This window comes from Falco biarmicus, chromosome 1 (assembly GCF_023638135.1).
Source record: "Falco biarmicus isolate bFalBia1 chromosome 1, bFalBia1.pri, whole genome shotgun sequence".
Taxonomy (NCBI): domain Eukaryota; kingdom Metazoa; phylum Chordata; class Aves; order Falconiformes; family Falconidae; genus Falco; species Falco biarmicus.
The window spans coordinates 26,595,360-26,611,410 of NC_079288.1; the positions used below are offsets into that span (position 1 = coordinate 26,595,360).

The window sequence follows — 16,051 nt, forward strand, 5'->3', positions numbered from 1 at the left end:
TGCCTTTCTCTGCAGCATTTTGTCTCGACTAATGCTGCGGCCCCCACACAGCCCCCCTGTGCTCACAGCAGTCTCCTCCAGCCACACATCTGCTCCAAAAGGCCGCAGGAAGGCATGCTCTGGCTGATATGCAGTGCTCAGCACTCGTTTGGGGCCAGGTCTACAAACCAGAGTGGGACAGAGAGCATGCCACCTCCATGACACCTGACAGTGTCGCTCCCCAACAGTGACACATTCCTTTCGCTGCAGCTTTCATCCCAGATCAAATGCAGTTTCCAGGATGTGTTGGGTTTCCACTATTTGCCTACGGAAAACAAAAACTGAGCATGCTTCACGCAGCTACTGATCTAGGACTTTGCCCTTGGACAAGCCACCTTTTTGTGATCAGTGGCTGCTGCTGAACTGGAACAAAACAAATGAAGCGAGAGCCATCAGCTAAGGAGACCAGATCTCTCAGGGGCCCATACGATGCAGATGCTATCTAAGCTGACACTCGGAACATCCAGACCTACAAATACAAGGCTGAGTGGGTGTTTCCACCCCTGCTGTCCATCCCTCCCCTTAGCAAGCCCAGTGCTGCCTCCCAACCACACCAATGGGCTCGTCTAGCTCTGCCTGCCCCGAAGGCCCTCCAAGCCTGCTTCCACATCCCTTTTACAGGACCCTGCAGGCCCAGGGCCGTGACCTCAGACAACTACCTCTACATGAAATACTTACCATCATCTTATGTCTTCCATCCAGCCATGAGCTGTAAGGTGCAAATCACTAGTCTGCTTGTTCCTACAGCAAGGACACCCCAATTCAGCCAGGGCAGAATCTCCCTTTTGAGGCAGGAATGTGGTCCATGGCATAAGAAGCGACGGCAATTGTGGGCTCCAAACAGCCTGGCAGGCAGGGGGCTGGGGCTGAGTGCGAAACTCCTCACTGCACCACCCACCCCCTGCAGCAGGTGACACTAGTGACCGAGTACATGGATGGACTCAACTCTGACCAGGCAGTATGTTTTATTGAAATATTTACACAGCTATATCCCAGTTCTCTCTCTGTAAAAAAGTTGATGCATTACCATTAAGCACCGCTTCCCCAGACTTACTCACATCCTTCCCTTTGTCAAGGCTCAAAAAAGCATGTCTGTGGTCTGTGCGGGCACACCATGTGTGGTGGAGTCCAGAGGTACTGAGCAAGAGGAGCTGAGCCAGCAAGCTCCCCGAGTCCAGCATCGCTTTCCCACATGCTGAAGCTACAGGGTTTCAGAGCGGTGCCCTGCATGCCCACTGCCTCTCCAAACACAGCACCCAGGAATCCTCCAGGCAGCACAAGAGCCCCTTAGGTTTTTATAGCTGTGTCTCGGGACTTGTAAGCCACGCCACGGCTCTTCAGCTCTCGGACGATCCCTGCAGCAAGGAGACAAACACATTTCAGTATTCTCTAGGGATGAGGACCCATGAAAAAATCTGGCTGCTCTGTCATGTAGCCTTCATTGCAAAGAGCAAGATCTGGCCAATCACCTTCTTCATTTCTCATAGAACTGTCAAGAGTGTTCCCTCTTCTAGTTTAAATGCCTAGATAGAGCTCCCAAACATCAACTCTTGTTTTGCCTTGGGAAGGAACCAGGCAGAGATTTTATGTACATTATTTTCTACCTGAAAATGTTTGAATTTTCTTCCAGAAACTAGCGATTTCTCCCAGATAACTAGCGACAGGACAAGAGGAAACAGCCTCAAATTGTTCCAGGGGAGGTTTAGATCAGGTATTAGGAAAAATTTCTTCACTGTTTCAGTGAAGGGTGGTCAAGCATTGGAACAGGCTTCCCAGGGAGGTGGTGGAATCACCATCCCTGGAGGCATTTAAAAAACATGTAGATGAGTTACTTAGGGACATGGTTTAGTGGTGGGCTTGGCAGTGCTGGGTTAATGTTTGGAGTCGATGATCTAGATCTAAAAGGTCTTTTCCAACCTATATGATTCTAGGAATCTTATGACTGAAGAGATCAAGCTCTTAATGATACTTCTTAAATCTTTCAGTCACTTCTGTGACCTGCCTGCATGTCCCACCTTCTCAGTAACCCCTTAAGAACAGGGCTAGTAGAAGAGCACCATGGGGTTCAGCATCGCTCTCACCAGCACCACGCACCAAGGGACAGCCAAGCGACAGCTTACAAGACCCAGGAGTGCAGCCTGCTGGTTACCACACTCCCCAGTCCTCTTGCTCCTCCCTGCGACACGGGGATGGGCTGAGCAAGGCCAAATACAGTACATCCCACCTGCACTCCCTTCACCTGCTGCCCTGTGCTCCCTGCCTGCAGCTGCATCAAGCTCAGGCCATCATCTGCTGCACTCCAGTTATTTCAGATGTGCACAAAGCTAGGCCAGCAGGCCTTGGCTTCAAGCCTCGTGATGTTCCAGCTCCTTCCCAAGGCAGATGGCAGAGCTCAGGTCAGAAATAAGAAGCCTGGGATTCCAGACACAAGCACAGCTTTCACCCTGGGGATACATGACTGCAGCACTCCCGGGAAGGTGCACAGGTCAGGAGTCTGCTCTGGGGCAACATACAAGGCAGGGGCTCTCAGCTAGATGGATGATGCAGTTTTGGCATGACAGAGATAAGACCAAGCCTCTACACTCTCCGCTCCATCTATAAACACACAAAATGCACCTTAACCTAAGCTTTCAGTGCAGTATGATGATGGAAAGCAGTACCTGCTCACTGAGATTGCCATAACAGCACCCCATCCTGCAGAACTCCTTTCTGTGGACAAACCTTCATGCTTCCCTGTAGCTGAACGGTTTGAAATGCACTCACTTTCCGGAGTCACCCTTTAATCACAGTTTATCCCTCTGCTATCACAGGTTTTAGCCAGTAGCATCTTTAGTATCAACTTCTGGCAGGCATAGTGATGAATGACTGCAGGTAGAACACCTGTCTGCAGCACCCTGAAACCACCCTCCCACTCAGCATCTCCTTCTTGCAGTCACCTTGCTAATCCCCTCACCCACACGGCATATGCTCCCTTCACAACACACAGAGTTCACGGAACCCCCAAATACTGATTTCATCACACAGATCCAGCACAACGCCCTGCCCAGTTTGTCACCGCGGAGATGACTACAGCCCCAACACCTCACGTGCAGAGTAACCCCTCAGCTGCCATCTGCGCAGGAGCCTCCCCTGAACACAAGCCAGCAGCGTTACCTTGGGGCAGGCGGCCGGTCACAGACACTGCGTAGACACCTGGCTTGAAGTTACCTGGGGGAAAGAAAACTCCAAGTTACCCCGCACAACAGCAGCTGGGTGGGCAAGCATCCCTGCCAGCTTCTGCCTGCACAGGTGCCCCCTCACTGGGAGCAGAATCCCCCTCTGCAGCCCCCACAGAAACTCCCGCTGCCCCCCCGAAGGGTTTGCTACAGAAAACGGACCTCCAGCTCCCAAACCAGCTGGGAAAAAACACTTACTGATTCGCTGCCACTTGGAGACCCAGCTGTCCTCAGGGCTCATCATAGCAATGATCCTGTGGGCGGGATGGAAGTGAGGGGATGCTTCCCAGCCAGGTGACATCGCAGTGCCACCACGGCGACACCAGCACCCCAGGGAACGCGGCCTGCCCGCGCCTGGGCCGCACTCACCCATCGAAGGAGGAGCTGGTGCAGTCGTAGACCATCTCCCGGTTGCCCTTCATCTGCAGGTAGGCATCGCAGTTGTCGCAGCCATCGTACTCGAACTGGTCGATGGTCTGAGGGGGACAGAGGTGTCAGCGCAGGAGGGCCGGGGCCCGGCCGGGCCCGGGGCTGGGGGGGCAGAGGGGAGGGCCGGGCCGCGGGCAGCCAGGGAGGCCTACGCCGGGGGATGGGAGTCCCGGGGCGGAGGGGAAAGGCCCGTCCGGGCGGGGAGGCGTTCAGAGGCCGAGGGAGGCCCGAGCCGTGCGGCAGGAGGAGAGGGCCGGGCCGGTCGAAGGGCCCGGGCCGGGGCCCGAGCGGCCGGGCCGAGTGCGGGAGAAGGGCCTGGCCAGGGAGGCCCGGGCCGGGCGGGGGAGGTGGGCCGGGCGGGAGCGAAGGGCCCAGGCCGCGGCCGGGAGAAGGGCCGGGGCCGGGCGGGGAGCAGCCCTGTGCCCGGGGCGGGCCGCACCTTGACGAGGGAGCAGAGCAGGCAAGCGCGGAGGTGCCGCAGGTCCTTGGGGACGGTCTCCAGCGCCATCCCGCCGCCGCCGACCGCGCCACCGCCGCGCAGGCGCAGAGCGGGGCCGGGCCGGGCCGAGGGAGGGCAGTGCGGGCCGGGCCGTGGGCGCGGAGCGGGGCCGGGCCGGGGGAGAGTGGCGGGGCCGGGCGGGCTGGGCCGTGGGCGCGGAGCGGGGCCGGGCCGGGGCCGCCGCCCGTGCGATTCGTGTCCGTGGCGGCGCCGGGGCCGCGCTGGCGGCCTGGCCGCGGCGTCGGTACAAAGAACAAAACCAGGCAGGCAGACCAGGTACATGGATAAATATATTAGTAAATAAATATATTTCTGAGCACATCGGCATATTCACACATCTCTTGTTTCTATCGGACATAAATACCGTTTTGCATATATATAAAACGTATTATTCCTTTTTTTTTTTTTTTTTTTTGGTGTGTGTGTGTCATAATTTATTCCCAAGCCCCAAGAACCAGGACAGACTCGGAAAAAAACCAAACAACAATAAAAACCAACAATAACAAACAAACCTATATTCACATTTCAAAAGGATCTGAACATTACAAACGGGCGAGCAGAGGCTCCGTGTGAGAAGGGCGCCGGTCACGGGGGGGAGGGCTGGGGCTTTGGTTTCGGCCAGAGGGACTTTGGGGTGCTCTGGCTTCCATCAGTTTTCAGCTGGGATTTTGGATGCAACAAAGGAAAATTTGCTCCCCCTCATTGCAGCGACGCTGAAGACATTTGGTGACGGAGCCCAAGGGTGCTGAGCACCCCAAAGCGAGAGGTGCAGGAATGGAGAGGCACTGTTCCCCGTTTTCTCAGGTATTGCTTCTTCCCTTCCAGGCAGCCAAGGATGGTAGTCCATCTACTGAAGAGGCTCTTAAAAACCACCTTCCCGGAGAGTTCCTCCCTCTCCTCCCGCCCGGGACCCCACTGAGGCAGACCTGCACGCTCGCATCCAGCTCAGCAAACCCTGTGGAGGGGGCCCGGCATCCAGGGTGGCCGTTTTCCAGGTGACAAGGAGCAGCAGCATAACATGAGGAAAGGAAAACACTTTCAAGCAGGCGGTGCCCTGCATAGCCTGGTAATACTGCAGTGGGAAGTGGAAAGGGTGCGTTAGTGCTGACCACTTTCTCCAAGAAGCTTGGGGCTTGCCACAGCTTCAGAGACCTCTTTTTTTTTTTTTTCTTCCTTTTTTTTTTTTTTTTTTTTTTAAGGATAAGGAGGGAAAGAGGGGAGAACTTTCAGACTGCAAACTAGATGCTCATTCCTTTGGGGCAGTGAAATGCATCCCTGAAGGCTCTCAGCCTTCTTGACTCCTAAAGAAACAGTGGGAGCCCCCAGACTTCATCACCCTCCCCTCTGTAAAGTAACCTGAGGCCTCCGGGATGGTCAGACATTTGGAGCTGGTTGAGACAAGCCATGCACCATGTGCACAAGAAGCTGAACAAGAGGAATCTAGATGCGCTCCTGGGGTTTTTCCCTCTAGTTTAAGATTGACTTCCCTGCAAGGGAAAAAAACATCTGAGCTTGTGTCTTCTGCTTGTTCTGCAGGACAAGCAAGAGGCTGGAAAGGTTAAAATATAATTCTGCTGGGTTCTTTGATGAAAGACATTCAGCTCTTCTGTAGCCTGAAAGGTCCTGCAGTGGCTTGGTCACAGGAGACAAGAAACGAACACCAGCAAGGGAATAATGTTCTGTTAGACACAGTGCTATCGGCTGACTTTTAGTACCATCACCTGAACATCACCTGAATCAGTGACTGATTAGCAGCTGGGACAATGATGCCTTTTTCAAAGACTAAGGGCCACAAACCCTGCAAAAAGCTTTCCTCACCAACAAAGGAAGGCAAAGGCAGGATTATCCTGAACTGGGACTACATAACCAGTGCGCTCTCTTGAACTGGAAAGGAAGCTGCTGCTTCAAAGGAAGACACAGAAAGCTTACTGAGCAACTGAGCAGATGGGGGAAGTCTGTCCTACACCAGGTTTCAAATTGTCAGGAGTTACCTTCAGCTCCAGTATTGTATCCTCACCAATGCTTCATTAGCATGAACTCTGGAAACACTTGGTGCCATATAAACATGCACTTCATGTGGGAATCTAGCTAATTCCTTAGCCTGAATGATCATTTAGGGGAATAAACTCAACAGTCTTAATTCCCTGCTGTATGGAAGCTGTTTGGGTTCTATATGTTTTGAATTTGGCAGGTTTTATTTTACTTGAATGTTCCCAAATTATAAGCTATAGGAATTAATAACTAGTGACATTCCAAAAAAAAAAAAACCAACCCCAACCACAAAAAAACCCACAAATGGGAGGAGGGGAAAAAGTAATAAACTGAGAGCCTAGCAATTTTTCAAGTTTTCTCTCTCCATCATCAAAATGTTAGAAAAGGCAGAAGGGTATTTTGAAAACTTCCCTTGCAGGATCATTTCAGGTGTCTCAGAAATGTGGAGATAAGGCTGGGTGATGGATGGGGCTCTGCTCTGCATTTATTATGGGTGCTTTTGCTGAGAATTTTTGCTGTGTCTTGGGGCAATGATGGAGGAAAGAGAGAAGCAGGAGCCACGTGAACTCAAGGACTTTCCATGACTCCTGTGACAGGGGCATCTCAGGTTTGAAATATGCTCAAAAAATGGGTTGCTCTTAACAGGGCTGGCTATCACACCTATTTTGAGGGTAGGTGGAAGAGCTAGAGGATGAGTGAGAGATTTGTTCACATTGCCAAATGAGAGGGTGGATTCTTTGCAATGGAAAGAGTCTGACACAGCTCCTTCCCAGAAATGCTGACGTTGTCCCTGTGTCTTTGCTTCTCCTGCTGCCGGCAAAACGCAGCAAATGGCCAAGCTGGCATCAGCTGAGGGACAATGAAGTGGTCAAAAGCGGTGAGAGCTGTTGGTTTCCAATAAAGTCAGAGGAAGTACCTGGCAGGGCAAACCTGTGAGTGGTGAGATGAAGAAAAGCTTGTTCCTGTGTCTGAAATAAGAGTGGAAAAGTTAATTGAAGAAGTCTGGCTTTTGACCTAAGTGAGGAAATGAAGTCAGGAGCTACCAGGCCACAGAAAGTAATTTCTGCAGCTTTTGGTCTCGAAGGCTTGTTTATTTTTGAAGTGTTTAGCAAAACCTTCTGTGGCATGAACATGCCAAAATAGCAGCTTGCACTCACTCCTGAGCCCTCCAGCTGGTGACTCCCAGGGCCGGCCTCTGAGCGAGCCAGCCCACGCAGGTAGATGCCACAGGATGAAGATGGGCTGCCTGTGCCTTCAAAGGAGAAGGGGACCTGGAGAACATGGCTCAGCGTTTGCGTGACCAGTGCAACCTGGGGACACGTGAGGAGACCACAAGTGCCACATTGCTTATTTGCAGTCTGCACCTTGGTGTAGGCCATGCAGGCCAGGGCTGGTAATTATACGTTGCCTGTGCAGAGAGCACGATGTGAGCTCCTCTACGGCTGGTACGCTGAACATCTTTGTCCACTCCAGCTCTCCAGTAAGCAAACAGGCCAGTGTTTTAATTAAACTGAGTGTTCGTGGGCATCCTGGACCTCCTCTTCAGATCCTGCATTCAGAGAAAAGGAAAAAGAAAAATGTCAGCTCCAAGCAGCTGAACATTCCCAGATTGCAGCTGCTGGAACCTTCACCCTGCAATACAAAGAACAGATGCTGCAGTGAAAGCCACGAAGTTTCTCCCAGTATTTTTGATGGACTTTTCTGGCCACCTCCCCAAAAAGTTTATTCCTCCAAGTTAAAGCACAATAAAACATAAAGATAAGATGTCAAGCTACTCTTTAAATATTTCAGAAGATACAGGCTAAGGGCATGGTGCACCCCAGGATTCACATTGCTACTAGATGTTTGCTGCTTTTGAGGCCTGTTGTTTGAGGAAAATCTGTACAGCCGTTTTAAAAATCATTAGCAACAGAAAATAACACCGGTTTATATTTACACAGCACCGCTGCAGGACCTTCCAGGGACAGGGGACAACAACAACATAAACTCCAAACAACAAAAGCAGACTGGCAGTGATGTGTGTGTGCAAGAAAGGAATGGCAGATATGTTTCACAGTGTTCAGGAGGTTGCACAAATTGCTTCTGAGCCCCAAACAGGCCAAATCCAACAAGTGGGTCCCAGTGAGTGCCAGTCCCTCGAGCCCAGCCAGTGAGGACTGCAGCTCATGCTCTTCACCAGCCCTTTCTGCCTGGTGAATTGACAGGCAAGTGCCAAGTAGTTTACTTTGAAACATTCAGGGTAAGGGCTGCCTAGAAATGGTTTGCCCCGAGTTACTGCTTCAGATAGTGCCTTTCTCCCTCAGCAACCGAGCGTTGATGCACACACCATGGTGCCTTTCCCAGGGGTTTTTCAAGCCTGCTCAGAGCTCTCACGCAGTCAGCATAGCCCAGTAAAGGCATACATACATTATTTTTCACATTTCCCTTTTCCTGAATGTTCCTGAGATCAAAAGGAATCAAATGTCCATATAAGTATTCACAGAGAGCAATTCAAAACAACTTTTCAAAACAGTCACAGCAAATTCTTGTTTGTTATAAATCACCAGCTGTAGGAACAGGACCTCTGTAAATTAAATATATGTGAAGAAAACAAACAAATGAGATTCTGCTTTGCAAATGTAGCTAATCGACATGGGAACGTTAATTCACAGGCACAGTGTTATACATGTATATATGTGTGCAGGCATGGCCAAAGTACCAGAAGACGGAGTTTGAGCCTATCTGGCATTTGTCGTTTGTGTCACCAGTACACTGAAGAAGCCATTGCCAACTGCTTCTCATGTACACCAGCTTATGCACAACGCAGAAGAGACGCTACAGCTTCAATCATGCTGTGGTCAGTCAGATGCCCTGAGTGTCAAATAGCATTATTAAAATATTTTCTGAAAACCATGCCTGTGTGAGTGTCCCCTGTTACACAAACAGAAGGAAAAGTTAAAAAAAAGGTCTTGAATTGGGAGAGGTGGTAGAGCCTCAGCTGCTGAACTGGCCATCGAGACCTACACAGAGCAATGACCTAAAGGAGCACACCTTGGTGATACAACAGAAATCTTGTTCTCTGGGTATTAGGTTTTAACAGTGGTCTTTTTCTGCCCTCTAATCCCTTTCCCCTTCTCTAGTAAAGATCAAAGACATGACATGAAAGGGAATGGCTAAGAGGGTGAGCAGGAGATGGAGGAGAGGGGGAGGATGCTGACAGCATGCTGAAGGAGGTGAGATTTCCCAGGGAGAGAAATCAAGATATTTCATCAGCCTGTGCTGGGAGTAATCTGGCTGTTCTGGGACGAGACCCATGGATGCTGGGGTGGTTTAGGAAGCCATCTAGCTGTAATTCACTGCTGGTTGTATGACTTCTCTTGAAAGGACCCATTCAGCATTGCTCAAGGATTGATTCTTCAGTGAAGTAACTCCCAGGAATAGTCACACAGGCAGGGATGTATCTTTAGTCAAACCCCACCAAGAAAAGCTGGTGGAGGTGCTCAAGGAAGCAGCATAAACTCCAAGCTCATGCAGGCATCTTTGGGATCACCTGCAGTGCACTGGTGATGGCTGTGGGCTGCGTTATTCCCAGTGCATGGCAATGCCTGCACAAGTGGCGTTTCTCCAGGGGCTGTGGACCAGGATTCAGCCTCACCTTGCAGCTGGGCGAGGTAACCACACACCTGGAGGGTGCTGCATCCCACAGGAGCACCGTCAGCTTCTGGAAACCCTGGTTTAGGGACTTCCCAAGCCAGAGAGTGTATTTGCATCTCTGCATCATCTCTTGATCTAAGCTCTTGAACCCATTTCACTTCTGGCACCTACCTCCTCTGGGCAGTGAGCACCAGTTTCACTACACGGCGTATGTTACCTTATCGGGTGTTTTAAAGCTTCTGGTTCCCATTTGATGCCACCACTTACTTGGTTATAAGCACCAGTGACTCCCTCTTACCCGCCTTCTCCCGGCTCTCCGCATTTCATATCCTCTCTTTCATGTCCTCTGCTAATCATCTTTTTCCCACATGAAAGTGTCTATACTCTGTTTTCTCAGAAAAACCTCTTCTTTATGTACCTTTCCGCACTTCTCCCAAGTCTGCTATATCCTTTTTTGAGCAGCAGTGCTCAGTGGTAGATTATAGCTGTGAAAGCACCATGAACTTACACAGCTGCACAATGGCACTTTCTGCTTGTCCCATATTTGTCCTAATGGTTCCATTAGGAGCTAGCTCCTAATAATAATTTTATTTTTACTCAGAAGCAGTTGTGTTCGTGTGTGGCATTTTGTACTACTTAAATGGGATTTTGCCGCTACTGTTGCCTGATAACTCAGCTCAGCGATGTGAGATCCTTCTGTAATGCCTTCTAACCAGTTCTAAAGCTGACAGTCCTGAAGGAGTTTGTCTTTTATAAACCTTGCTGTCTCCTCTCCTTGTCCAGGATATTTATGAGCTTGCTGAAAGGTGTAGACAGTTGGAGAACTCCACTTTCCTCCTTCTCTGAGTAACTTTCCTCCATTAAGACTCATCTGCACTTTGTCTTCTATTTTTCAGCAAGTTATTTACCTACGAGAGCACCTTCCCTTTTATCCTTTGAGAGCTTCATTCCCCTAAAAGATCTGTGAGGCGTTATCTCTCTCTACAAAAGTTGTGTTGCCTCCTCCCCTGGTTTTCACATTTAGCCATGTGCCTACAAGTCAGACCCTGTATTTGAATTTTTAACAATTTGCTTGGCAGGAAAGTCAGGCTCATCATTCTGTGGCTTCAGCTATTTCAAGCTGAAATTGCCCTCAGCTTTTCTTTCTGGCCCTGGGCATGGGTAACAATTGCAGTCCACATTTGTCATTTAGCAGTTTTGTGCTTGAGCCCTTGCACGATGCCCAGGTGAATGATCTCTAGCCCTGGGGATTTGTTACTACCCACCTTACTGATGTGTTTCAGAAATGCTCAATCTGATGATTTGATTTATGAGGGATCCTCTACCCCATGCCCTGAACGGAAATGTGCCAGGGTGAGAACCTCCTCAAGCACTTCCACACTGATCACTAATGCCATAAATTCAGTTTGCTCTTCTGCCATGCAGTTACAGCCCTTGAACATCCCTCTTAGACCTGTGTTACTCCCTGGATCTGCAGAGCCTCTGGCAGCCGCCTTCTGATGGAGTTGAAAACGTTTGCATTAAAAGCCTCTATCTTCTTCACAAGTTGTTCATAGAAATCTTTCCTGGCCTGCCTCACCATGGCTCTGCACTTAGCTTTGCATTCAACTCTTTGCTGATTTCTTTGTCTAGCCACACCTTTGCTTTGGAAGAATGGCTTCTTGCTTCTAATTGCCCTCTCTGCTTTGCTGCTAGGCCAGCCCTTTTCTGGGGCACTAAATGATCCCTGTGCCCAAAAGCATCTTATTCTTTTGACTGCTTCTTTTAGTACTATTTGGAGAAGATTCTCCTGTGTATGTAGGCTCCTCTTTCGCAGCCTGTGCTAACACAGTGTAGGACAGCCCTAATACCATACTCCTACTTAGGCGCAATTGGAGATTTTTGTGTTACTTGTCATTGGACTTCACGCTCTCCTTAATGCATAGTGTCCCTCCCATGCCACCAGAAGAGACACACTCTTCTCCTCTCTATAATTTCACCTGAGAATTACAGGGTCCCACTATTTGTTTTGTTGTTTTTTTTTTTTTAAACTGGGTTTCTGAAAAGTTTATGTCAAAACCTTAATTTAAAGCTTTAATTTAAAGCTGGGCTTTCTAATTCATCTACTTACATTTTTAGCCTTACAACATTTATCTGGAGGCATATATGCATTTCTCCTTGATCTCCTTGTCTATTTTTTGTGTCCTGCTTATAGGGGACTGTCTATTGAGATTGTTCTTTGCTCTTTTTACTTGTTTCCTATTGACTTACGTCCAGTCCCTTTCTAAGATAAAGAATCAATGTGATTATAACTCAAAAGGTTGTGTTATGTCAGCCAATGTGTTTTCAGCTTGACGGCTATTCTGCATAAGCCCTGCATGAGTTCACACTCTTTAACTGTCCTCAGTTCCTAATAAAGTTAAATCCTTCCTTTCTATGTATTTTCTCAATCTTACAAGGCAATTCTGACTCTCTGGCTGATGCTGAAAGCATCCACAGAAGCTACTGCAGTCAAATAAAATCAGACTGCTTTTGAACACATCGATCCTTCTAGCTCCTGCTAAAGGGAGGTAAGAGGGAATGAAGGCTGTGTGTGCTTGGCTGGCACTGGCTTGGGCAGGGGGGCAGAAAGCCTTCCCCCATCATGCCATCAGGAGGTGGGCACAGATCTGGGCCACTGAGGCCATCTACAAAAGGGACAGAGGCATCACAGCACAGAGCCTTGCAATGCCCTGGGCACTGCAGCCCCCCGTGCTGCACAGACTCCTGCTCTGGCGGCTCTGGGAGTTGAGCTCAATGCAACTCCTGAGCAGCCTGCCCTCTCACCAGCAGGGCTCTCTCCGTGTGGAGGTCCCCTGCTGTGGTCCTGGGAGGGCTGTGTCCCAGGATACCATGCCCGCTGCCTCCAGCCCAGGGGACATCAGTACTTGGAGCTACCTGTGAACCAGAGAGACATCTCTGCACTGCTGCCTCCTTGTCTCCCGAAACGGCAGCATCCCTCAGGGCCCTCTGAAGAACTTCCCGTGTCACCTATCTGCAGTGTCAGGTACTTCTGCACCTGAGAAAAAAAAAAAAATCTGTTCCTGGGAGTCTGGGAGCCTGGAGCACCACAGGCCGCCAGCACCATGCTCCATCCAGCCTCTCCCTGTTCCCTGCTGCCTCCTCGGCGGGCGCTCTGCCACCAGCAGCCTGGGTGCGGTGCTGGGCTGGATAGACGGGAATGGGGAGGAAGTTATTATCTCCACGGCGCAATGGGCACGGTGAGTCACAAGTTTAAGGCCAGCATTGTAACAGAAATTAGGCAGCTAGATCTGTATTTGGTACCAAAATCAAAACAATTTGCCTGAGGAGCTGCAATGAGTCAGCGGCACGGCGAGGAGGGGAGCCAGGCTCTGCCTGGAGCCAGCACCTGCCCAGGCTGACTCCGGGTTGCTGCTTTAAGGAGCCTGAGAGAGCAAGGCCTGGAAGCTAAACTCAGTCAGGTTCGTTCAAACAGCCTCGTCTCCAATGCATTTTCCTTCTCTCAGCAGAAGGTGTACAGCAGTTAGGCAAAGGGCCAAATTTTAATTACGTCTGATTTCCAAAAGACACCAAAAAGCAACTCCCACACAACAAAGGCAGGTGAGAAACGAGGGATGTGCAAATCCATAAACTCACTCAGTCTGTTCCCCTACTCCCACTGGCCTCGCACACTTCCTTCCCTTTTGATTCCAGTTAGCTGGGGTTGGCTGAAACAACTAGAGCCCAATAAGCCTCAAGGATAATGACTGTGACAGTAAGACATCCAGACTGGTGTAAGGACACTGGGAAATGTGGTCTCACGCCTTCCTTTGGGAGACACTCCAGCTGGTAGAGATGTTTAGTTAAAAACAGCCACCTTATTTCTCATTTGTATTATTTTAGGATGAGACTGCAGGGTTTCGTGCGCTCATTAACAGACTTGCGAGTCATTCAGGCCATCACCTCGACAGGTGAGCTCTGAAACCCTTCTGTTGTCAGTGGTCCAGGTCTCCCAGCAGCCCAAGTACTCCCATAACCCACCTCCATGACCCGCTTGCTGCAAGAAGAGGCAAACACCAGACTTACCCTGACTGCCCCGCTGAGACGGGCAGCGAAGGTGAAGACTCAGACTGTGTCTGGGGGTGCCTGTCCCTGAGAAATCAGCAGGAGCCGTGCAGTTTCCCTCCCGTCCTGACAACCCCTCCTCCTGCTTTTTCAGCTCTGAGCCGGACTGTGACACTAAACACTTCCAGAGTGTCCGAGAGCCCGAGCCGCAGGGCAGGCGAGCGCTGGGGATCAGGGGCTGGACTTCGGGTGAGCAGCGGTAGCCAGCGGGATGGCCGTGAGGCACGTGGGCATCGCAGTCTTTGGCGAAGGCTGAGTCCTCGGGCAGGAGAGCGGGGTCGGGCTCCAGGGGACACTTTCTTTTCCTTCGGTGATGACGGCTCTGTAAGCTGTGTCTTGCGGGCAGCGGGACAGGGGATGTGTCAGCTGCTCCTGATTGTCTGTTGGCATCTACACTGAAGTCCAACCTGTTTGGAGAAGCGGAGGGGGCATGAGGGGGCTCCCAGCTTTGCTGAGGACAGGCTGGCTGTCCTGCCGGAGCTGTCTCCTGTAGCACGGCACTGCTTTCCAGAGGCTGCTGGCAGTTATGGCTTTTCTCAGTCCTCTTTTGTGTCCGAGCACTGTGGAAGCCAACCTTGGCCCCAGAGTACCGGGATTTGCGCTGCCCAGCCCGTCCAGGTGGACACTCCGTGTCTCTTCTGTAGTGATGGTGCTGGTGGTGGTGGTAGTGGACGTGGCTGAGCACCTGGGCCTTGGCTGGAGCAGCACCCCCAGGCACCATCAGGTCCAAGGACCTGGGTCGCGTCTCCCTCGGTGGCCGCGGCTGCTCCTGGCCATTGTCGGTGGTGGGTCCCTCCGAGCTGCAGTACACGAAGGGGTCGTAGTCGCTGCTGAGGGAGCTGCGGAAAGTGGAGCAGCTGCCATGGATGCCCTGCAGACTGACGTCCGTGCAGTTCAACATGGAGTCACTGGAGGAACCATGGCAGGGCCCCGAGCTGGAGTCGCTGCCTGGCCCGTCTGCCAGGTACCCGCTGTGCTCCGTGAGATAGCTCTCCCCGGAGCCGCTGCTGTTGTGCTGGTGCCCGTGGCCACCCCCCCGGCGCAGGGCAGGTGCACGGTGCTGCTTCTGCACCAGGGCTGCCTTCAGCCCCGGGCAGGGGGGCTGGGGCTGCAGAGAACAAGTCCTGTGGGGCGGCTGTGGCTGCCCGCACGCCGAGGGGTTGGGATGCTGCTGACCCAGCAAGCCCGGGGCCAGGGGGGACGAGTGGCCACAGGCGAGCAGGGAGGTGGCTTGCCTGTAGGGCATGTAGTGGATGGTGTCAAAATCCACCTGGGAGAGCTCGTGAGAGTGGAAGAAGGGGTTGCCATGGGCTGGCTCCGGGGGAAAGCTCCTGAGGTTCCTCTGAGGATACGCGTGTGGGAGGTGGTAAAGGGCATGTCCTGGGTGCTGGCGGAAAAGGTGGAGTCGCCGTCCAGGCTCCATGTCCCGTGGGGCCAGCCTGGAGCCAGCAGCTGTGGCCTGGTCCACCGACTCTCTGGCTGTGGAGAGAGAAGGGAGTGTCCAGCGTACATCCCACAGCCCAGCCCAGTAGCCCCAGCACTGGTGAGCCTCCACTGCACTCCCACTACAGTCCAACATCCCACTCGTAGCCTGCAGCTCCTCACTGCCACCACCAAACCATCTTGGTGGTCCTGCACACTCAGCACCCTTCATGCTGCCCCGACCTTCAGTTCACACCTCCCTTCCCCACAGGTCTCAGGACCGGAAACCTCTATTCCTGCTGCAACCCCAGCCCAAGCCCTGCACCTCGCTGTGCACTGCCAGCACACCAGCCGTAAGCATTGCCCAAGGGTACACGGGCACAACCCCTGTACACCACCCCGTCCCTGGCCAGAAGATGCTGTGTCTGAGCCCTACCAAGAATATTGAACATGCAAAGTGGACATGTGTGGTGTTGCTGCAGCCAGGGGTCAACACATTCCCGGTGAAACTCATGGGAGCATGAGATGATCCGCAGTTCCTAGAGAGAGGTGGAGAGAAAAGGAGAAATGTGAGCAAGGAGAATCATGTCCCAAGACCTGGATGGGTCCTTCCTGATGGAAGCAAGCCTTGCAGGATGGAAAGATGTCTCATGGCAAGCGGTCTGCAGCCCAGCTTTGCATGGAGGAGGCTGTGCAGCAGCCTGGCAAATCTGGTTCT

General features: G+C 51.7%; 2 protein-coding genes and 1 long non-coding RNA gene across 5 annotated transcripts in view; 1 reads left to right on the forward strand and 2 right to left on the reverse strand.

Annotated features, from left to right (window-relative positions):
• Positions 1–987: 987 nt before the first annotated feature.
• On the reverse strand, positions 988–4,285 carry SUPT4H1 (SPT4 homolog, DSIF elongation factor subunit). Its single transcript, XM_056335378.1, has 5 exons — positions 4,123–4,285; positions 3,624–3,730; positions 3,453–3,508; positions 3,193–3,246; positions 988–1,394 (listed from the first exon to the last, which is right to left on the reverse strand). The coding sequence occupies exons 1-5, from the start codon at positions 4,189–4,191 to the stop codon at positions 1,327–1,329; spliced, it is 354 nt and encodes a 117-aa protein (XP_056191353.1). The 5' UTR covers positions 4,192–4,285; the 3' UTR covers positions 988–1,326.
• Positions 4,286–4,328: 43 nt separating this feature from the next.
• On the forward strand, positions 4,329–9,066 carry LOC130147758 (uncharacterized). Its single transcript, XR_008821328.1, has 2 exons — positions 4,329–4,458; positions 5,008–9,066. It is a non-coding gene; the product is annotated as an uncharacterized LOC130147758 (long non-coding RNA).
• Positions 7,651–16,051, reverse strand: part of RNF43 (ring finger protein 43) — a 59,855-nt gene continuing 51,454 nt past the window's right edge. For 2 of the 3 annotated variants that reach the window (XM_056335362.1, XM_056335356.1), the window contains 3 exons: positions 15,770–15,872; positions 13,873–15,390; positions 7,651–7,723 (listed from right to left, as the gene is read on the reverse strand). In XM_056335362.1, coding sequence (XP_056191337.1) covers positions 7,680–7,723; positions 13,873–15,390; positions 15,770–15,872 — 1,665 coding nt within the window. In that variant the 3' untranslated portion in view covers positions 7,651–7,679. Of the gene's footprint in view, positions 7,724–12,723; positions 12,845–13,872; positions 15,391–15,769; positions 15,873–16,051 lie in introns of all 3 variants that reach the window. The other variant, XR_008821323.1, reaches the window with a different exon arrangement.